The 24,335-nt window shown below is 33.8% G+C and overlaps 1 protein-coding gene across 3 annotated transcripts; it reads right to left on the reverse strand.

Annotated features, from left to right (window-relative positions):
- Positions 1–55: 55 nt before the first annotated feature.
- Positions 56–23,914, reverse strand: LOC108737178 (kalirin). 3 transcript variants are annotated; one of them, XM_018469929.2, is made up of 13 exons: positions 23,689–23,914; positions 22,476–22,587; positions 20,526–20,759; positions 19,953–20,036; positions 10,206–10,621; positions 8,664–9,051; positions 8,311–8,514; positions 7,407–7,627; positions 3,874–4,213; positions 962–2,079; positions 759–897; positions 271–672; positions 56–196 (listed from the first exon to the last, which is right to left on the reverse strand). In XM_018469929.2, the coding sequence occupies exons 1-13, from the start codon at positions 23,739–23,741 to the stop codon at positions 74–76; spliced, it is 3,834 nt and encodes a 1,277-aa protein (XP_018325431.1). In that variant the 5' UTR covers positions 23,742–23,914; the 3' UTR covers positions 56–73. The 3 variants fall into 3 exon arrangements, with proteins under 3 accessions (XP_018325431.1, XP_018325506.1, XP_025836757.1); XM_018470004.2 differs by lacking the exon at positions 19,953–20,036 and having other exon boundaries at positions 23,689–23,912; XM_025980972.1 differs by lacking the exons at positions 19,953–20,036; positions 20,526–20,759; positions 22,476–22,587; positions 23,689–23,914 and adding an exon at positions 12,056–12,227.
- Positions 23,915–24,335: the final 421 nt, after the last annotated feature.

Here is a 24,335-nt window from a genome sequence, read left to right on the forward strand (position 1 = left end):
ATACATTTGCAATAATCACAACTTGCTAATAAGTGTAATAAACGTTTTATACTTATCAACATAATACTACTATTTAATAATCAATGGAATAAATAACGTTTTTCGTTGGTGAAGACATATTGGCCGGATGGTGCCTACGTCTCACGAAAGTTTGCAGTCTTGACGTCGAAATTAATTTATTAGTACTTTGGGATTTCTAAAAATATCAAAAACAAGAAATAAAAAATTAGTTCCTACCGTGCACACTAATTAAAAAAAAAATGTACGTACGTTTTTAAACCAAGATGATTCCAAACATTGGTTCATCTTCATTCTTTGGCAAGGCAGCAGGCTTAGCATGGAACTAATAAGGCTTTTGGCATCTTCAGAAATGTCACTAAAGAATTCGTCAGGGAAGCAAAAATCGCATTTCAAAATATTCGCTGTCGTTTCCTCCATCGAGTCGTCCAAAAAGGGCGACACACCACTTAGAAAAACGTACAGGAAAACACCGACAGCCCACAGATCTGTATGCTTTCCAACTGGCTGACCCAAGACTAGTTCTGGAGGGGCAAATTCTAAACACGCAGGGGGCAGAATCACATTCGCTGAGGTATTTACGCAATTTCCGAAGTCCACTAATTTTAATATCGGAGAGGGGTTGCAACAAGTGTCCACCATCACGTTTTCAGGCTAAAAGGCAAATTATACATCATAAATTGGATTGACGTGTTTATACAAATTTCAAAGTTTGAACACATAAATTAAGTCTGAATTACCTTAATATCTAAATGAGCGAGATCCTTTTCGTGCAGCCACGAAACAGCAGACATCAACTGTTTTGTGTAAATTCTAACGTCTTCTTCTTCATAAAATTCATTAGAACAAACAAAATTAAACAAAAGGGGACCTTTAACTCTGAAAAAAGAACATCAACAACTTAATTCCAAGTCTCCACATTAAAGACATGATCTTCTCTTACAGTTCTAACACAATTGTATCGATTCCTGGCACTGGAGCATTATCAAACAGAGCCAAAGCCCTGATAATATTCGTATGTTGCATTCCAGCCAGGAGGCTGTATTCTGCCTGAGTGACTTTGTGATGCTGCTTCCTTTTCCACACTTGTTTCAAGGCAACTTCGTGACCTGTTCCCCGATCTTTGGCTTTCCTTACTACGGCAAATCTTCCTCTGCTGATCTCGTCCAGTTCCATGTAACGTCTGTTAAACTGTTCCTGTTGCCATCGGAGTCCATCGGCCACGGGAAGAGTCACGGCAATGCTCGGGAGACCGACAAAATTATTTTCAGCCGCCACCACACGGAAACTGTACGTTTCTCCCGGATTTAAATTTTCCACGACGTAGGAAAATTCTTTGGCACCATGCTTTTTACCAGCTGTCAGCCATTCGCCGGTACCTAACTTACAAAATTGGACTAAGAAATCACAGTAAGAGTCACTATCCCATTCGATGAGAACGCTGGAACAGGATCTCACTTGAATCTTTGGTTCGTGCAGGGGTGGCAAGGAGTCAGTTACGGTCAAAATTGCCGAACATTGACTTGTACCAATTTCATTTGATACACTACAAACGTACGTTCCGGAATCGGATAGTTTTAAGTTGTTGATCACCAAACGTGCTTGGCCATCGACAATTTTGTTGATCGAAAATCTTCCGTTACTTCTTAAGGCACATGGATCGGGTTCGATTTTTCTCCAGTTGGCCTTAACGCTAGTTCCAGAAACTTTATTTATTATACATTTAAATGTAACCTTTGATCCACATTGAGCAGTTATGTTTCTCAGCTTTTCTTTGAATTCTGGATGAGACGTTTCACTAGTTGAAGTTTCTGAGCATAAGTTGCTGTCTAAGGAACGTCGTCCTTGGGATTTTTTGAATTTAAAAGGCCAATGTTTTCGATTGTGGTATGTAAGAACGTGAGAAGGTAACCATTTTTCTTCCTGGCTATCATTCGGTTTTACGAGATAGCCTTTGACAGGATCTTGTTGAATTATCTGAATGATTTCGCCTAAAACCATATCCGGCCAATCAACAACTACTCGCGCTTGCATGCCGGGTAGCAGGAGGGCATTATCTAACTGTAAAATTGTATCGGTTATTTACCTAATTTAATATTGAATTAAAAGGTTGCACTTCATCCAGATGGAATTAGTAATTAGTATTTGAAAAGCAACATTGTTAGTGTTAAAATGCCACGTCACCAAAAAACGAAAATGCTTAGTAAGCCCCATAAGCACCACACTTAAAGATGAGTAGGAAGCAGGAGGAAAATAAAACAAATAAATAGTAATTCTACATTTTCTGAATAATTACTTTTAATTAAATTTATTTGCGAAAAATAAATAAATTTTCGTTTAGTTTCTTAAAAGAATTTTAAAACTTTTATTTGAGTAACAGAATTGTTAGTTATATATTCATCATTACAAGTTCAATGGAAGATTATTTAAAGTAGAAATGCGTTTTTAATTTAGTTAGTAAGTTTGGATTTTATTAATTTATTATTTATATATCTATAGGGTTGTTCGGAAAGTCATTTCGTTTTTTTTTGTGGAAATGAAAGACAATTTTCGTATAATAAACAAATACTTTATTAAATTATATATTGACCGTTCTGGTCCAACACCTTTTGCCATCTTTCTGGTAGTAGCATAATTCCACGCTCATAAAATTTTTGGTCTTTGCTGGCAAAAAACTGATCGAGGAGGTTTTTGACCTCCTCATTTGAGGTGAAGGTTTTACCGTCTAAAAAATTTTGGACTGACCGGAACAAATAATAATCCGATGGTGCCAGGTCTGGAGAATATGGTGGGTGTAGCATTGTATCCCATTCAAGCTGTAAAAGCTTTTGGCGAGTGACCAAACTTGTGACCATTTTTCGTCCCCAGTGATAATGCGCTTCAAAAACGGATCATTTTCGTGACGTTTGAGAAGCGAATCGCAGACGTCAATGCGGCTTAAATGTGAAGTTGGGTGCAAAAGAATACAATTAAATCCTCTGTCGGGAAAAAACGAAATGACTTTCCGAACAACCCGATATGTATACGTTACAGCACCTCAGAACAATATGCATTCAAAGTGGAACAAAGTAACCATCAAATGTGGTTCTAGTAATAGTTTCTTGTACGAACATGCAAAAGAATGCAAGGCATATAATATATGTAAATTGCTAGAAAAATAGTCATACGTTTGTTAATTAACAGAAATACCATAAAGCTGTTTTGGGAGATAGATATGTTATTAAAGTAGTTGTTGTTATATTAGGATACAAAGATTAATTTTATCAGCAAAGCTCCATGCTCACCTATAAAGAATTTTACTACAGCTCCATGTTATCCTATTTATTCTAAAATATAACACTTCATCCTTGCGTGTTGGAACTGAGCAACTAATTTTTAGGAATAACAATATTTAGGATATATATATCTATCACAGCCTTTGGTAAGTAAGTTAAGTGGTAAGTTCTGTTGATAATTATCAAGATACCTAAGAGAAAATAACTCCTTATAACATGCAATTTTAACATACATATGTAGTATTTTGCAACAGATACGTAATAATGATAATTTAACATAAGTTGCTACTTGTTTGTGACAACCAAATTCATTTTAAGCAAGCAATATACAACAGCAAATCAAATACGCAATGCCCAAATATCATAAATTAAATAAAAAATTATTATAGGTGTAGGTATAAAAAAATTAAAGAAATAAAAAATCTACAGAGACTTAATTTGATTCATTAATAACAAGACCTTTTTCATGAACAATAATGTTAGTTCATTTTTTCGATAAATATTCAAGAGCAATTTGTTTTGATCAAAAATACAATTGCACAGATTTTTTTTTTAAATGTATTGAAATTAATTTACTTACCGTGGGTGAATTGGCTTCAGACCATCGCCGATGAAGGTCATTTTTTTCAGTTTCTTTAGGTGATGCCAAAACCGTGTTATCGTTTTTGTGCTTCGACCTTAATGTATTTCGAAATCCTTCGAAAAAAGTCAATTTTGTTTTGTTATGAGTGTGATTTTTATCGGCAACTAAGTTTATATCGGCTTCGGAGGGTATCCCGATGGTTTTGGCTTTCTGAATGGCGTGAGGGGTTGTTTTCCTACATTCACTCTCATTCTCCGGCAAGGGATTCGGAGTGGAAGGGGTGGATAATGCTTTTCGACAAGTTGGATTCCATAAGGACGATAGATCGCAGACAGAACTGTTTAGAAGAAGTACAAGTGAGGAAGAAGTCTTACAAAAAAAAAAAAATAAAACTTAAACCAACAATTTTCTACTTCATGAGACAAGAAAATGATTTGAAAATAAAGAGTGCATCGTTTCCATAATAATTCATTTTCGATGGTGCAATTAACACACAGAAGTAAGTAAATCATGCCCTATTAGAGTGTTAGAGAAATAAAGAAAAATTGAGAGATTGTGTTTACGTCATCGACATAGTCTTTAAATAGTCATTGATATATACGCAATCTCTCAACTGTACGTAGTTTGAAATAATTAAATAGTGAATATTCATGCATTAGTAAGAATAGAAAAAACGATTAAAAAGTATAGATTTGATAGAAATTGTAAAAGTAGTTTAGGACAGACAAATGCATCATGCTTGTACGAAAAAAATATCATTGTTAACACAAGAGCGAATAATTTCTTACTTTTTCGAAATTCATCAGAGATTGTTAAACTGCAAACTAAATCACATATGTTTCTACGTAGATATTAAGAAACCGAACTAGATAAGAACACATAAATTTTATACTAATACTAATTAGATTTGAACATGTAATAGAATTTTTAACGCGTTTTATTATTATTATTTTGTCGTAAGATTCACTGTAAAAACTTTCTAATTAGAAAAATAGTATTGCAATTGATTTTAAAAATAATGTCAACCTATTACATTATTTTTAAATCTTTTATTTATTTTTTTTTTTGAGTTGTATTTACTACACGATAATATTTGTAGTACAACAAATATAATTTTATGGGCACGAAAAATGTAAAGAAATAAAATACCTAATTGTAATTATTGGAAAATTGTTATTTGAATTTAAGTTAATTTTTAAACGTATACAAAATAATTTACAGTAAAATATTTTAAGAACTAAAGAGTACTCGCGCGAATACATGTGTTATTATATACACCTGTAGTAGATGTAAACTTACACAATAAAAGAATCGAAGAAAAAGATTAATAAGGTTGCATTGTTTCAGCATAAATTATTATTTTGTAACGAAAATTCGAAGCGTAAAATCGTCGAAATAACTAGATTGAAAAGTTTAAATCAAGTGTAAACATTTAAAAATTACTTGTTAATTAATCAATTGTTAATCGATCATTTTTATCACACGGCGATTATTATAATAGAATGTAAGCAATGAGGGAACTGAATAAAAAACAGCATTCAGTTTTCACGTTTTTATTCTATTGAAAATTGCGTTTCCATTGTTTGTCAATCATTATAATGTTATTTACAAACATACATCAACCTATATACATGACGAACATAGATTAGGTAATTAATAACTTTTACAACCAGTTTTTGTGTGTTGCAAAGAGTATTTATTACTTATTATTGGCATTATATAATTAATTAATTATTTAATCAATAAAAAAAAACAGCTGTAATACTTACTGAATCTTATTCTTTTTAGCCATTTACATAAAGAACTACAAATTGCAATTAATTAGCTCATGCGGTTCGATAGGATCGGATTAAACATTCATTAATAAATGTGTTGTGTTGAAGTGTATGTACGTTTGAAAATTTTAAATGCTTTTTTTTCTCACTACTACCGAGAAAGTGCTGAAAAAATGGCTCACAAATCATACTGAAGCCGAAGTATAATTAGAGGCCCACAACCCGTCCACTTATTCTCGAAAATATGCGGACATACCGACAAAAATGACAAGAAATATTTTCGGCACCTAATTAAACCGACAATAAGCCGAAAATATATTAGCCAAGAAATATTTTCGGCACCTAATTAATTTTATGCCTAAAATTTTTGTGTTGGAATATCAATTTAAATCAAAAAATATTTTCGGCGCCGAAATAAATTATTTTCGGCTCTTAAAAGGATATTGTCCGCACTTTCGTCAGCTTGCAACAATTTTTTTGTCCCATCGGCAAGTCCAGAAAGTTATTTGGCCCAACTTTTGATTTAAAGTAGCAACTAAAAGCAGTTCTACGTTGTAAATTTTGGCAATACGAAATTTATACATATGTATATCTAGAGGCTATTAAATAGCCAATAAGCTAAATGAAAGAAAGTTAATTCCTTTCAAAAACGTTAAAGACTGTAATGAGTACATGTGCTCTTTATTTTTATGACGATTTGTAAAAGTTACAAAGAATAAACTACCGGAGTATATTAAAATATAATTCTTTTAAATTTACTTTATTATTTTCCATTAAAAATTGTGATATATAAACGTCAACCCTCAAAATAAGTGAGAATATAGTTCCACTTTTGAGCAAGTAAAACTTTTGAGTCTGCATAAATGCAACGTACACACTGTACATGGAAATTAAACTATGAAGCTCTTTAATTTTCTTTTTTTTTAAGTCTTAACGAACTGGAATTTTTTGGCGTTTTCTAATTACGAATAAGCTGATTTTTAATTACTATCAGTAATGATATAGTTACCCGTAAGAATGTGAGAAAGATGTTTTTGATTATGTGCCAAGTTTGTAAATAAATAATCGCAAACCTAAGTGAATGTAATTAAAAAAACGGATAACGAAGCACTTAGTTTATGTGTATATTAAATAGTAAAACTGCTGAATGGGGAATGCGAAGAATGTATACGTGGTTAATGTACAGGGTGTCTCATATTACCGATACACCATTGTTGAATGTTGTATTTTCTATGAGACGATTTTTCTTGTATGAAATAATATATGGGTACTAACTAAGAGTTTCTTTCAGTGGATTATTAACTGAAGTGTTTTTTTTTTTTTTTGAAAATTTGTGTGAAACGGTCCAGTGCTTCCAAACCTATCCAGTTATAAAATAGAAAATGTGAAATATTTTCTGAAATAACTATCACGAAAATTTGGATCCGCTAGGGCCTATATTAAAATTCTTACATAATAAACATCATATACCTTTCTAAATATCACATTTAAATGTAAATAAATAACCTATATGTATATACTTATGCATGTATATATACTTATCAAGAAGACTATGCAAAATATTTCACATTTTTCCTTAGTCCCATTATACAATCAATCGATCAAACAAACAAACAAACAAACAAAGAAACCCATATTAAGATTTTAGTAGTAAATTTTTTTAGTAGGTAGATACAATCCATCATTATCACCACATGTCACAACCAATGCTATTTTAGGAGATGATTATCCCAAAATGCAAGATGTAATACTCACGTTTCCCTAGTCCGTTCTTTCTGATATGCAATGGGACTTTGTATGGCTTTCAGGAAGTCCTTTTGTGTCTGCAGGATGTTGTTTATTGTCGCTATCCACTGTTGTTGCATATCAGGACTGTACGCTTGACAAGTGAATGCCACAATCGGTTTATTCGGATCGGTCGATCTCAGGGTGAAAGTCTCTTCCGAAATATTTTCTTCCATAGTCATTTTATTGACCTAGGAAACCTTAATTACTTTTCCGAAAACTGACGGTATTTAACACAAATATAGAGAAAAATACAGACAGTTACGGATGTTTGTAGAATTTGCCGGGGGACAAGTCAGGAAGAAAGTACCTAGCCTCTCAATGTTTTAACTGAATTCATAACAATTAACTAAAACGATATTATATGTGACTATTTTGGAGGCTCTGTATCTCGCTTTTGTCAACGAACGAACCAATTATTTCAACTGATACAGGGGTTGAAAGTACAAGTTGATGATATCAAAATTACAATTTTTTTTGTCTTACAATTGGTAAGCAAATAATGGAATTGTCAGACCTGTATTCCAATTGTGCTACCAGAGTGGATGAATTTCTAATAATTTTGCTGTAGATCATTGTTTAACGAAATTTTAAAAATTTTCTAGTTGTTTTAAAGAGATCAGTAGGTGTGTATTGAAACAATAGGTATTTAATTTTTAAAATTAGAAAAGAACCATATGAAAAACATTTGTAAACATTAAAAAAAAATACTTCATTGTTTTATGCCGATATCGTATCACAGAACGCTGTCTTAGTTTCTATTATCGGATAGCCTAGATAATTGGAAAATAAAACAATTTAATTGTTTGTCATAACCTTTAGCGGATGAAGTTTTTAAAGATGCGACGACAAGCAAAACAATTAATGAACTTACTTGCATGTGAGTCTTGTAGAAATACTGCGGACTGGTAAACTGAGTCTTCTTTCCCACCGCTTCGGAAAATATGATGGTTTGTTCAAACAGAAAAACTTGTAATTCCTTGTTCTTTCCAACAACAACTGAACTGTTTGCTCCGGGAACGTCGGAACAAATTAGTGGACCGTGTAAAAGTAGGTTATCCTGTGCTGTAATTTTACCCTGAAACAGAGCACCTCAATGTGTACAGAACTTATTTTAGATTCATATTTATTTGTTATTTGAATAAAAGTAAAGATGATTTTGTTTGAATAATTTTGTTATGGAATTCTGTGTTGTAATTTTTTATTAAACGTTCATAAAATACTTACTTCGAATCCTTGAAGTCTTCCAAAATCCATCATATCATTGGCAGTCTTCGGGACATCGATCATAATGTCTAGCGCTTTCCTTAGCGATTCAGCTTCACTAATTAGTCCTGCTTTCTCCGTATGCTTGAGAATATCCTTCAGCAGCAGTTGGTATTTCATTATCCTCTGAACAGGTTTGATTAGAAGATCGCATATTTGTAATTTGTGCTCCAGTTTAATGCGAAGCTCCTCGAAATAGGTGTCCAAGTATTCGGAAACGATGTATTCCGAAACTGGTTTGTTCTTACAGTAAACTACATACATGCGCAAGTTGCGTTCGTGCCTTCTAAACAGATTTCCTAGTTCCGTTATATTGTTTATGCGGAGTTTCAGTTCTTTTAGGAAAAAGCTAGAAATAATGGTAAAAGACAACATAACATCTAGGTACCCATTCGAAATGACAATTTATTAGTAGGTACTATAACTACATCAGAAGATTTGTTATCCAACACTTCTCAAAAAAAAAAAAAACGGGCATTACCGGTTTTTTTTGTCAGTTTATATTAACGTCAATGGTTAATGGTCAAACAAAAATGAGAAATGTAGAAATTTGACTGGACGTGTCCTGTTACACACTAACGGGGAGCTGAAACATGTCCCGATTTCTTAGACCCGGTCGGGCACATGATCGGTGTGTATTTAACGACATGTAGCTTATGACCCCGGCTGGGTAAATGGTCGGGGCAGATTCGAGTTGCCCGAACGGGATAATTGTCGAATATGTAGTGTCTCTGCCCCGCTCACTTACATCCCACTTTTGGGTGTTTCATTCCCATCAGCCAGTAATGCTGGTGGGCGGGAAATCCCTCCGCACTACGCCGGAAGGTAGGGCGGAAGGCCCTCTTCAGCCTGCTTTCAGGAATCGTGGGAATGGTTGGGTGGTGGTTCGGGTCAGAAAGATGAGACGGATGAAATGAAGGCAGAAGAGAATGAAAAATTATCTGTGGAATATTACAGCCTCATAATTTGTCTATGTGACCCAAGGAAACCACAGAAAAACTGGGACCAAGGCAGATGGACCCGGAATCGAACCGACGGCCTTCCGAATGCTAAGCAATGGTCTAAACCTTTGGTGCCGCTCGGTGAGATACAGGTTTAGGTTTCCTTTAAATATACTAGGTATGTATGGTAGGGATGAATTTTGGTACCCCGACTGGATGGGCCTGGTATGGAGAATAACCGAGGTAAAAAAATCTTTGGGATATCTTTCAGTGCACAGGTTCGGGTAAGTGATGTAAGCAAAATAAAGTCAATGTTCCGATCAGGTAAATGTTTAGATAAATAAATTGGTAACTGACGAGCTTCTTCCTGGGCTGCTTATGGGGGTTGTCAAATCAGACCCCTCAAAGTTATAAACAAAATGTTTACAAATTTTGTTGCATCCACTCATTTTATTTTTACTCTTAATCTTAATGCTACCTCGTAGTTTAAAAAAGTTTCATTTTAAAAATGCAAAGTACACAACTAATGGTTAATAATTTCGATTAATTACATATTACTTACTTTTTATGCCATTCGTAGATGTCCTTGATATTGCCGAATACAATTTTGTCCTTTCCGCCTTTGAGGTCTTCGGGTATCGGTATCTCACAATTTGGATCACGCATATACGTCATATAACCGTCCACGATTAACGATAAGTCTCTCACGTAAGCCTCCTCGGTTTCTACTAATTCACTCAATACGAACTGTCTTTTACGCAAATGATTCTCTTTCACTTTACCCTCGTCGACACAGTCTTCGGCCGGCTTATCACTCTCATCATCGCCGCTGAGAGCGATCGCTGTCGCATCACTCGACGAAGACTGCGCAGAGAGATCGCGGTGCGATATACAGTTTCCGCCGCACTCCGCGATAGCATCGGAAGATTTGGTATCTCTCAGCGAGGAGTTACGTTCCAGGTTCTCAGTGTGTTGCTCCTGTTAAGTAAAATTAAAAAGTGTTTTTTTGTTTTGTTGTTCCAATTAAGATTTAAGAACGACAGACTAAAAGTAGCATTTAAATAAAAAATGAATACCATAAACATACCCAAGTCAATTTCGGAAGGCGAGGTGTAGAATAAATTACTTGATTGTGAGATAGCTATCTTATGATACCGCTTTCATTTATTTGCTTGGACCTGAAATTAATGGGGTGGGTGGTGCGACGTGGTGTATTATAAGGTGTATGGAAAGGAGTAATAAAATCAAACAATTTATTGTGAGCTCTGCCTTCCGAAAACGGCTGGAGAATGTAAACTATTACAGAGTAACTACCAGTCCAAAATTTTGTATCTTTACACTATAGAAATTTAAGCTTGCTAGTGTTTGTTAGTCATTCATAAAAAATAAATACTATAAAAACTACCAAATGATCAACTTCTAATAATTACAAAGAAATCGAAGACCATATAAATCAATATAGCTAAATTGCGAGCCTGAAGGATGATTTAGGCTACATCTTTTCGGGTCCGAGCCGATGCTTTTCTTTACGAAATAATTCACGCTACATACTGATTTTTTTACTATGTTTTAACTGGGTCTATGATCGATAATACGGACTTGGCACGGACCCGAAACGGTGTTGCGTGAACCACCCTTCAGTCTTTATATTAACTGATTTGCTGATCAGAACTGTAGAAAAATTAACAAACATTTACCAAATCTAATAAAAAAAATTTACAATAAAGTAATAGTTGCGGACATTGAGTGTATTTCTACTGCAAGAACAAATATAAATTTGAATCAGTTCTGACTACAGCAAACATCAATTAGTTTGGAATCAATCGACTATGTTTAACAACTTCTGCAATACGAAAAACAAATATCGACTCAAATCAAAATAGTCATGCGGATCTGTGCAGCTTCATAATCAAATAAAGTAATTCCATTTAATATACAAGCACTAAAACATATACAAAGAGATTTATTAATGAAGGTAAATTACAAAATTAGAGATACACAGGTATTATTAAAATACGTTTTTTGAGTCAAACATATTTTACACAAAAGTAACTCGTTCAAGGGTATCTATTGATTAAAGAATCAATCGGTAATTAATTGTTAGCTTTTTTAATGGTTATTGTTAAATCGAAATGTTGTCATTATCAGAGGCGTACTTAGGACGCTATGCTATAAGGCATGTTACGTGAAGCGCACTGTATTAAGCCTAGTTCATCGGCCCAAGGACGGACCTTATTACTGACAGAACTTTTGGCCACACTATCTACATATCTCTAATTTTCAAATGTTGCATTCATAATAAATCACTCTGCATAAATATCATAATCTTTTTCAATCTCACACGGCTTAATCGTGCAACAGAAAACTAAAACAATAAAAAATATCAAGCTGCATTTAAGAGTAAATTCGCACCATTCTTTCCTTCACGATCTGTTCAATTTCAGCAAGATCTGCAGAAGTGGCACCCTCTAATGATTTCAGTGTTAAACTAGATACCTGTTTAGGAAACGTTTTAAGCATTAGGAGAGTCCAATAACCAATAATGTTTACCTAAATTGAGTACACCAAACACCTTTCTAACTTGTTCTTAAAACAGAATAAACACTTGAACTAAACTGGTCCCAAACCATGTATAAATAAGAAAAACNGAGTTAGGAGGGGTAGAGGTAGACCTAGATTAGATTACTCTTCGCAAATAGTTAAGGATGTGGGCTGTTCTAGTTTTAGGGAAATGCGAAGTTTAGCTCAGGATAGGAAAGAGTGGAGGTACGTGTCCAACCAGTCTTAAGACTGATGACCTTATGATGATGATCAAAAGTGACAATTTAATTAAGAAGAATAATTAACTTATTATTGCAAATTACAATGTTCAATGACAAATAATGATGATTGGACTGAGTCACAGTGACGTGACAATGCGATCTGAGACCTGTGGCAAATTCATCGGATGGGGCCTTAATATAATTAAGCTTCACCTTTATAAATAATGAAGTTTTCTCGAAACCCAAATAAATTTTTGCGAAAAGTTACTCTAAACGTACTCTTCCAGAATTAAAAATCGGTGATTCCCGAGCATCATTAACCCCAGGTAAAAAATAAACTGTTCTAAATGTTAGCGATATTTTTTTCTTATGAATGTGTTCAAATCTTGATAATTTATTTATATAATTCGTATATGTTCTAGAACTGATTAATTATAAAATCAATATTTTTATCAAATTTTGTAATACATCTTAGGCCCCCCTTACGGCCTCTAGGGCCAGGGGCTTATGTCGGGGGTACGTGGCATTTTGCCCGTTCTGCCACCCTATTGTTACGCCACTGCTCAGTAATTATGGTAAAGCTTTTCTAATACCTAATATAGAAGATTCCTGTGTTTCTGATTAGGTTACTCGTTTAAAATTTACATTTTAATATCGACAAGATTTCTACGAGATTTTCTTGCAAATTTTTTTTGTAAGTAGATATGCGCCAATACTTCTTTCACTAGGGTAGTGTTCGCAAACAAAATTTCATCTCAGTAGGAATGCAAATGAGAAAATGGATGGGAAGATGGGCAGATTGAAACTGTTAAGGTACCAAATTGCTTACAGGACTCTGAAACTTGTATCAAGAAATAGGATAATAGATTTCGTTTGTACCTTCGTTCGATATCTCTTTGACATTATGAGTGTCCTAGACATCGTAATTTGATTTTGAGCTTCAAACTACTTGGAATATATTGAAGAATATTTTAAATACTTGTTTCTTATCTGACACCTTTCATAATTTCATAAGAAGGTGTGTTTCCTGTTTGAAATTCAAATCATTGAGTAGGTACCTTTCTCCTATTACGCATTCATTTTCAAAATAAAGTATCACAACATACATTTGACATTATGTATGTATCTCGTACAACTTGTTAATTAGAATTTATGAATAAATATGCGGCTAAACCGACCACCAACGTAAAGACACGCATTTTCTAGGTCAACATCTTTTAATAATAACGTAGCTAGAAATTATTCAAGATTTGTGTGATATTACATTGTAAGGTGTTAAAATAAGTTTTTAACTTACCCACTAAATCCTCTCCTTTTATTAACAGGTGAAGAGGTGCTCAACGTTGCGGACCCATCGCTGGAGGCGTTTTCTGTAACAAGAAATAATTATTGCTTTACATTAATCAGTTAAAACATGAAATAATTATCAATAAAATATATAATAAAGAAGTACTTAGTAGTAAAATATTATTTTATTTCAAAAACTGACGAGTAAACAGCTTCTAAGGAACGAGATCTCATTTTATTGTGTTACTTACGACACTTAAGAAACATTTTATTCTCTAGGATGTTCATTTTCGAAAAGCCTCTATTATACTAACGAAAGAATATATTTTTATTGCATCGCGTTACGTTTAATTTTAAAAATAGGGTCATCGGAAACAGATGTGTGCTTCGCGAAAATCGAGAGTTAGTGTTAGAACAATGTTTGACAAAGCGGAAATTCTGGACCAATTTTCATTTCGAAAACGTTTTATCTGCTGGGAGGTATTCGCTCGCGCTGTTAGCGGAAGGAACACCCTCGGGCAATGTGCCAAAATTCAGATGGATACTTCGCCAGACGTACTAGAACCAATATAACACATGGTGTCAACTCATCCTGTAAGAACCTACCACATTTTGTTATGACATACGAAACAGCTGATACATGACACACGAATGTGGGTGAATTTCAATATGTTAAGTAAGTGCAAAATCAAAACAGAAACACATTTACAACCATTAAGAAATTAAGATTTAATTGATTACTCAATATAGATATATACAATTAAGATGTGGTGTAATAGGCGGATGATAAAAATGCCTTAGATAGAAAAAGACACTGGAAGAAGTAGCAGATAGAACCCAAAATCAAGCAAATGCTTTTGAGATAATAAAATAAAACAATTTATCAATCTAATGCGAATGTTAATAGGAAATCACCGAACTACAGCTAAAACAAGTAGGCGTACCTTCAAAGAAAAAACAATATCTCTCCTTATCAATCATTTCGGACATAAAAATTTACTCCTTGTTGAACTTACTCTAAAAACACACATACACAGACTAAACATCGTTATCCAAGTACGATTATCTAAAATTAGAGAAACGTTCAGCTATTTTGGAGAATACAAGCCAACATTAACTATAAAGCTCCTAACCAATTGTAAGTATGTGTACGAAGAGGCGCTTTAAGTTCGCGAATGGGGGATAAAAAGTGAAAATAAAAGTACGAATTTATTTTTCCTACTCAATATATTTACCTGCTACGCTTATACATTTTTCCGATCTTTCAATTAATTTACGTATACCCTTGAAAAAAGATGTTTTGTCTTTGTCTGAAAAATACGCAGAAACTGCATCCTTCACTTCTTCGTCGCCTGAAAATTTCTTCACAAGAAGATTTTTTTTCAAGTTTGGGAATAGGTAATAATCGCTGGGAGCTAGCTCAGGACTGTAGGGTGGGTGAGTCAAAATTTCGAAGCCCAGCTTCTGCAAGGTAGTCATCACAACACGACTCTTGTGAACAGGCACAGAAGTAGGACACCTTTGGTCAATTTTCCTATTCTTTTTTCTTTGACTGCTTCCTTTAACAGCTTTAGGATTGAAGCATAGTATTGTCCGGTTATGGAGACACCTTTATTTTTATAATCGATCAACTGGATTCCTTCTGAGTTCCAAAAGACTGTCGTTATGATTTTCCCAGTCGACTGAGACACCTTAAATTTCTTGGGTTGGTGGTGCCTTTTTTGTGCCACTGCATAGAGTTCTGTTTGGACTCATGTTCATAATGATGAACTCAAGTTTCGTCCCCAGTAACAATTCGAGTCAGTACTCCATCCTTATCTTCACTATAGAGGTTCAAAGACGCGCCAGAACACTCCACACGCTGTTGTTTTTGAGATGGAGTGAACATTTTCGGCACCCACCTAGCGCTTATTAGTCATGCCAAGATGGTCGTGAAGAATTTTAAAAATTGTTGTATCTGATATTCCTACCGTTTTTGCGAGTTGTATCTTCTAATGTAGGGCATCTTCCAGTATTAATTTTTCGACGTTTTAAATGATTTCCGGAGTGGACATCTCTATCGGCCGGCCTTGCCGTGGGTCGTCTTCAAGTGAGTCCCTGCCTTGCTTAAAGAGGGTATGCCACTTGTAAACCATGGTTTTACCTGGGCAAGAGTCCCTTATAACGGATGACATCTCTTCCACTATGGTTTGAACTGATACTCGACTTTTTCCATATTTCACAATTTGTTCCTGATTGACTTGTTTCATCGACGATAGTTACATACGATGAAATATGTAGCGAAATTCTTTATATTCAAAAACTTCTTGCAACTTTGAAATTATCCGAGTTCGTTTCCTTTATAAGTTTACACCAACATTTTCCGTACGTAATCAACCAATTTAATGAGAAAAATCTAGGAGAAGTTTCTCTATCATTAGAAAGGGAGACTAACGAAAATAAATTAATCCTAAGACATAAAATCCAATCCTCAGAATGATTATTAAAACCCGAATTATTATTGTGCTATTTTTATTGGGCGACACAAGCGACAACCGTAGAAAGAACCATTATTTGATAAAGAGGAATCGAACATTTTTATGATGAAAAACAGCGGTGGGTGGAAATTTAAAATGTAATTGCTCTTTTTGTGACCTTGACGTAGCATAATTTAATTCGTATACGGATAGGTTAACATGATTTTTTTCTCCTTTTAACTTGTATCAAAATTTACTGCATACAGAAAGTTCGGGAACCGCCTGTAACCTTCGTTTACATACGAAGCGTGCTGAACCTCATATTCGAAAATTTATTTTCTCTCAAAGCGGTTCCTAACACAATTTGATACATCCTCTAAGACATTCAAGCGTAATTTCACGAAAAAGAAAACTTCCAAGTATAAGGTACTCTGAAAATCTCAAATTTTTATATCCCACTATATATGTAAGTTAATACACTGTCGTGTGTGAAAATATGAAGTTATAGGAATGCTTATTAGATACCCACGTATTAAATGCAGCTGTGGGTTATTTAGAAAACGACAATCAAACAAATTTATAAGTTTAAACCGAGTACATCACGAGATGCCGGTAAGACCATCCGATATTCGGTTTGCTTCAAATTCATATTAGTAATGCAAGTCAAAGTCTCTCCTGAATTTGACTTATAAACGCATTTTTTGAAGATTATTATGAACAATATTAAAAATTAGCTTCAATTATACTAATATTTGGAGCAGTGCGTTAAATTTAATCATAATTTCAACATAAGAAATGTTTAACAAAAAAGATGAAACTAACCAAGCTGCAAAATACAGGACCCTATTTCCTTATCTAACAAGGAAAACTTTGTAAACTACCATAAATCTATTATAGAACATTCACTGTCACAAGCATCCCATAAAGTAGTAATGAGCAAAATTGGTCTTGATGTTGCAGTCTTATCCTTAGTTTTAGTAGTAGTAGATTCAGTAGTACATGCGCCGTAGAGTACAAATTTGCTTATCGGTTCTAGGTATCATGAGTTTAATGTTTGGAACAGAGGTTTGAAATTTTGTAGTAAGATAGTTAAAGCTTTGTTGTAATGACTGTCGAAGGCCATTTTTTTGTTTTTAATTTCTATTGAAAATACGTGTCCTACAAGAAACATCAACTTTAAGCACTTGTAAAAGCTTTTAATGACCGTATTAGTAAAAACCAAAAACGTACCGAGTTAGTGTAAACCTTAGTCTGTTACCATACAAAAAATCACATATTTATCTCGCAGCGTTAAATCACAATGTTGAGAATAGGAACCCATATTTTCGGAAAAATTCACACTAGGCTCGAGCTGGTCTATTACTGTCAATCCCCTTAACAAATGACACCGAATCCTTTTCTGTGTACCGATTGCATCCGCGAATAATAAAATTTTTAGCCGCGAATACAGGAACTGGATTACAATTTTTTCATTCGCGAATAGTGAAAACGCGAATAAGGAAACCGTGAATAAGGAACTTTTACTGTATTTCGAATTTTAATTTTCCATATCAAGACAGGGACAATCTTGATTTCGGTCTTAATTTGCCCATCATTACCATAAACTTTGTTAAACTTAGAAATGTTGATTTTTATAAGTTGCCAGATCAATCGATATGCAATGCCGTCATCATAAGCAGCATCAGACTTGAGATACTTTTATTAGCTGAGTAAACAGTGAGTACCAGCCTCTGATGCCGAAGTGTTTCACATTTTAATTATCTATTAATGTTATCTGAAAACCTATTGAATAAATTGATATTCGTATGTGCTATGTGAGTTCATATGTAGGAATAGTATGAGGCATGTGGTACGAGTGAGTACTTGTGTATGTACGTATTCAAATATTTCTGTGCTCTTGACCTGATCTTGTAAATTGCTCCATCACCGCCCGCCGCGCCACACCACATCACCATAAGCATCAGCTACATTGGGTTTGTAACGTTCCGCCCACGATGTTTTCACATTTGGAGAAAAGCCGACTTGGGAACTTAATACTGAACGAATGACCGAAATTCCTGGAAAGTTTACGCGAATCGTCGGCACGAGATTTATTATTCGCAAGAGAATCCACGGCGGACGTGATTCATCTTTGCAATTTTTTAGAAAGAGGCAAAGAAAATTTTAATCCACTCTCTGGCTTCCATAGAAATTGTATTTTTACCAATGTACTCATACATACATGTGTAAAGGCGGCTACCATTGAAAATTACTTTTTCCGGGGGTTTACAGAAAAAAAAATCAGAAATGTTGTACCATTGACCATCACAAAGGCTAACTATTTCTTCTTTTGTTTCTTTTTGGTTGTTGGAGCTTCTTGATGTGTTTGACTACTTACTAAATATTCTTGCAGTTATTTTTATTTCACAAAATTGTTCATTATTCAATACTGTAGTAGGTCTAGGCAATGACAAACAACAGGATAAATAGCGCCTGGATGATCTCTTCATTAGCACCTAGTATAAGGATATTCTGTTTATTTCTTTGTGTCTACTTTGTGATAAGAGTCTTTCGGTATTCCAATACTTTACTTATTTAAATGTAACATAAGAGACCCGAGATAAAAATGTTCAGTCTCTCAGAGTCTCTGAAAGTGAGACTCGAGTCTCCCTCTCGTCGAGTCTCTCTGGTGTCGCTGAGAGAGACTATCGAGAGACTGTCAAAAAAACTGTCGCTCATAGAGAGATCCTCATTTCGTATCCAGTCTCTGAACGAGAGATTCGAATCTCTCAATAAGTGGTGACTCGATAGACATGGTTAAAATTTTTACTAAGTTCAACATATTTCAGAGATCGTAGTCTTTCTACGAGAGAGTCGAGTCTCTCAATTTTTCAGTTTTATTCATTCAGTCTCTCTTTGAGAGACTCGAATCTCTGAATTAACAATTTTATCGTTCGAGTCTTTCATACAGAGACTGTGAGAGATCCATAAAAACACCTAGGCAATAACTGAGAGACTGTGAAAGACTGTGNTGTTGCGTGAACCACCCTTCAGTCTTTATATTAACTGATTTGCTGATCAGAACTGTAGAAAAATTAACAAACATTTACCAAATCTAATAAAAAAAATTTACAATAAAGTAATAGTTGCGGACATTGAGTGTATTTCTACTGCAAGAACAAATATAAATTTGAATCAGTTCTGACTACAGCAAACATCAATTAGTTTGGAATCAATCGACTATGTTTAACAACTTCTGCAATACGAAAAACAAATATCGACTCAAATCAAAATAGTCATGCGGATCTGTGCAGCTTCATAATCAAATAAAGTAATTCCATTTAATATACAAGCACTAAAACATATACAAAGAGATTTATTAATGAAGGTAAATTACAAAATTAGAGATACACAGGTATTATTAAAATACGTTTTTTGAGTCAAACATATTTTACACAAAAGTAACTCGTTCAAGGGTATCTATTGATTAAAGAATCAATCGGTAATTAATTGTTAGCTTTTTTAATGGTTATTGTTAAATCGAAATGTTGTCATTATCAGAGGCGTACTTAGGACGCTATGCTATAAGGCATGTTACGTGAAGCGCACTGTATTAAGCCTAGTTCATCGGCCCAAGGACGGACCTTATTACTGACAGAACTTTTGGCCACACTATCTACATATCTCTAATTTTCAAATGTTGCATTCATAATAAATCACTCTGCATAAATATCATAATCTTTTTCAATCTCACACGGCTTAATCGTGCAACAGAAAACTAAAACAATAAAAAATATCAAGCTGCATTTAAGAGTAAATTCGCACCATTCTTTCCTTCACGATCTGTTCAATTTCAGCAAGATCTGCAGAAGTGGCACCCTCTAATGATTTCAGTGTTAAACTAGATACCTGTTTAGGAAACGTTTTAAGCATTAGGAGAGTCCAATAACCAATAATGTTTACCTAAATTGAGTACACCAAACACCTTTCTAACTTGTTCTTAAAACAGAATAAACACTTGAACTAAACTGGTCCCAAACCATGTATAAATAAGAAAAACATTAAACTAATCAATTATATTACATATATGTACCTGCAAATTTAATTAAGAACTGTAGATGAAAACTGTAAAAATTTATTATCGATTTAGTAAAAAATTCTCGCCATTGTTTGTGATATCCGTAGTTGAATTGAATTAATATGAAATAATTAATTTAAAAACTGTAGGTTACTGCGAAACAATGTAATTGATTTAATAGCAAAAAAATTCCAATTATAATTGAACTTTGAAGAAGACAAGAACCATTGTCGAAAGTATCATACTAATTATGATGTTGGAATTGTAAAGTTCAGAGTAGCGTTTTTGAATGTAAAAAAAATTAGAAGCTCAAACTGTACCCTTTTTCCGTGGCTTTCTTCTGTCGTAGGAACTCCTTGAGGAACGGTTGAAACAAGTATCGATTCCTGGATCGGTTTCATGGGCGGAGGAAGTTCAACTTCGTCTTCAGCTTCTTCACCGTTGGTGGGTTCTGACTGAGCGGATGATCCGTTTCCTTGGAATGACGTCGGGACTCTATCTTCATCGTCTTCGCCCTCTGATACCGACGATTTGTTGCCCATATCTGAGGGAACCTGTAACAAACAACAACAATGGTTAAAACTACAAAAACTTGTGTACAATTATCTACGAAATAGTTACGTATAGACATAGTCAAGGTCGTAAGTACAGCGGAAGTTACGTAGTAATCAGTGAGTGACTAAAAAAAATGTTCGCCACCCAAAGGAATAATTACAATTTTGGCATTAACGGCATTTTTAAGGACGAAGGACGATGCCAAAATGATTCAGTGGAAACACACCAAAGTTTTGTAATTCCACCAAAATCGAATAGAAATATTATTTTGTTGGTGTTTATATTTGCACACTATATATAGTTCATTAAAAACAGAACATACAAGTGGAGTATCATCATTTGTTTATGTTTCGCTTTTGTTTTAATAACAGGCCTGCGAAATTCACGTGTGGTTTTTAACAGTTTTTGACAACCATTTACAAAAACAGATTTTACGTATAGTAAATGACACTCTTTTAAAAGCAAATCCAACGATATAAATATTAATAAATTTTGATAGAATTAAATACAGATAATTTCCAAACGAAATATAAATCCACTTCGTCGTTGTTTTCAAATTTGATGATGTAATAAAATAAACAAATTAATTACGGGGTCAATCATTCGAAAAAGACACTTACACTTACTCCTGCAATTTAATTTTAAAATAGGAAAAAGTACCACACACCACAATTACTACAAATATTGTTCTGCCCCGAACAGAAGTATCGCAGCAACTGAATGTGAAACCATAAGTATTATGATCAGTAGCTGAAGGTCATCATCACATAATAATTAAAACATTAGCGAAACGGCAATAAAACCTCTAAAAATTGATCTATTGTTTGATGCATCCGTTTAGATTGATTTTTTTTTTTGTTGTTCGTGTAAATCAATCAAATTCAAGTAATCATTAGGTGACAAACTTTCCGGTATTTGGTCTCATATTTGTCAATACCTACAGGGAAATTTTCTGTTCTAAAAACATTCGCTATCAATACTCCTCAAACTGTTGTATTTACGGTAAAATAAACTGAAGTAGTTTCCTTACCACTTTATGGGCGTGAATCAATACGTTTCTGTTTTCGAAGACAACCGTTGAATATTTAAACGGTTCATTATTCATATTTTCTCTCATCAATCATGTGGATTTCGGGCGCTAATCGCGGCTTATCACCGTTCAAACACCAACAAAATCTGCTGCTTTGTAAAATGAATAAATCAATAAGCAGCGGCAACTTATATTCTTAATTAACAGCGAAAAACTTTGCTCCAACGCCTCTTTGCTTAATACTAACAGGCACTTGAGCAAACTTTCGGGAAATGTTGCAAATAAGAACAGTATAAGTTCTGTAATTTATCGATCGGTATTTAGATTCCATCAGCACACCATTGGCAGACACTTTAATAAACAAGTTGATTGGTTAGACCTCCTAAAGCGTGCTGATGAGGACTAACATGATCGAAATTGCGATGTGTGCCAGTGTTATGAAATTATATAGAAAAGAATAGAGGTGCGCGTCCAACCAGTCTTAGGAGTGATGATGACGATGATTAAAATGGTAATGCTCTTACTTCAATAATGATGTTACGGATTTTATAATGACAAAAATATTCATATAATAATTACGCGATTAAATAATGAAAGGCAAAAAGCCTATATAAGAAGGGTGCTTTATTCTAATAATACAACCGAAAATATTCGAAAGGAAAATCAAATGCCACAAATAACTTGCCTTTATTCTCTTATCGGAGCCAGTTTTCTTAAGCGGCGGTTTTTCCGATGAAGGCTGCTTTTCTACTTTACCCTGCGATAATTTCCGTAGTGGAGGTGGAAGCCATTTCCGACTGGAACAAAGCAGAAAACATTTATTTTATTTATATTCCAAAAATACTTCATATCTCTCTACCAAAAATGAAAAATAACTGTACCAAAATTATCTACAGAATTTGCATTAGTAACTGTTGCAAAAAAACTGAAAAACTCGAGTACTTTGTCATGTTGCATTTCATTGTTAGCAACTTTAATCGTTTTATCAAAACAAATAATGGAATATATTTTTAAATTCCTATTACATAGGAACACACGTAATGTATGACGTTTTTAATTAAAAAATAAGTAAATATGAGACGGTAATCATAGGTTATTTTGTTATAAAACAAATCCATTTGAAATAATAACATGAACAGATACTATTTTATAGATTTAACTTAAGTGAGATTATGTTCCTATGCAGAGCAATTATCAAAGGAGTGCCTAATTGAAAAACGAAATATGTTTATTGAGTATTAAAATTTGAAGAAATATAAAACTGAAACTCATAATTTTATAATGGATTCCGATCAAGAAAGCCTATGTTCTTAGAGTCAATGAATTAAAGAATAAGAATAGGTTACCATCGTTTTCTAGAATAGAGGTCAAAGCTGTTTATTTTGGTATACGTTTAATTTACGTTTTTTTTACTATCACAAAAGAACCTAATCAAAAATAAATGTTAACAAGTCGTTAAAAAAATTCAATATTTATCGTTAGATGTCCTTAAATCCATTTCCTTTTTCGACATGTGTGGAAATGTAAATAAATTAGGTAAATTACTGATTCATGGAAACTAAACAGAACAAGGTGAAAAATCTATACGAAAGAGAAAAGAATATTTTTATTGAGTAGTTGTTCATTTTGGTTCTTGAAGATGTCAATAAGTTTAACGAAATTTCATATTTACTGCTTAAATATGTTACAAGTTTATGAAATTCGCATAGAAAACTTTGTTTTTTATTATATTGTTAATTTTTAACCTTTGAAAATTTAAGTAACTGTAAAACTTTAAACAAGGAACCATTAAATTGTAAGTAATAACGCTTTAGAAAGGCCTTATAATGCACTACATGTATTCAAAAAAGAAATCTATAAAGTTATCACTTTAATGTCAAATTTTAATCAGTAGGTACCTTATACAACAACAACTGCAATGCCTCCGTATAAATTTTTTTAACTTTCCCATGTTTTCCACTGTTTTCCAAGCACGCTCACTATATTGTGTAGTTTTAATAAGTTAAAATCTTACGAAATTAATATTTTTAAAGTCACCACCGATATAACGTAACATTACGAGTTAAAAATTGTTCTACTACGACAAACTGCTATCACAGTCCAGGTAAGATTTGAACTGCTCATGTAAGATAAGATGATAAGCGAATGGGAATTATTTACATTTGGAATCGCTTGTGTTGTGAATACGATTTTCATGGTGTCTGATTTCAAGGTAGCTCGTCACAGATAACGGAACTGGGGATTTTAGTATTGTCATATTTTTTTTCCCATACGAAAGTATATTCGATATATATGTACATACTTGTCTCCTACATTTTTTTAAATTAAAATAATATGTTTATCAAAAGCAGAGGATAGCGCAGGGTCGTGTCGCCTTTAATAAAAAGAAGTCACTTCTATGCTCGCGAACGGTTAATTTAGAAATTCGAAAAAGGCTGTTAAAGGTGTATGTTTGGAGCACGGCGTTGTACGGGTGCGAAACATGGACAGTGGGAGCGGCGGAAAAGAAAAGGTTAGAAGCGTTCGAAATGTGGTGTTATAGGCG

The sequence above is a fragment of the Agrilus planipennis genome, unplaced genomic scaffold, assembly GCF_000699045.2.
Source record: "Agrilus planipennis isolate EAB-ADULT unplaced genomic scaffold, Apla_2.0 scaffold2, whole genome shotgun sequence".
Lineage (NCBI taxonomy): Eukaryota > Metazoa > Arthropoda > Insecta > Coleoptera > Buprestidae > Agrilus > Agrilus planipennis.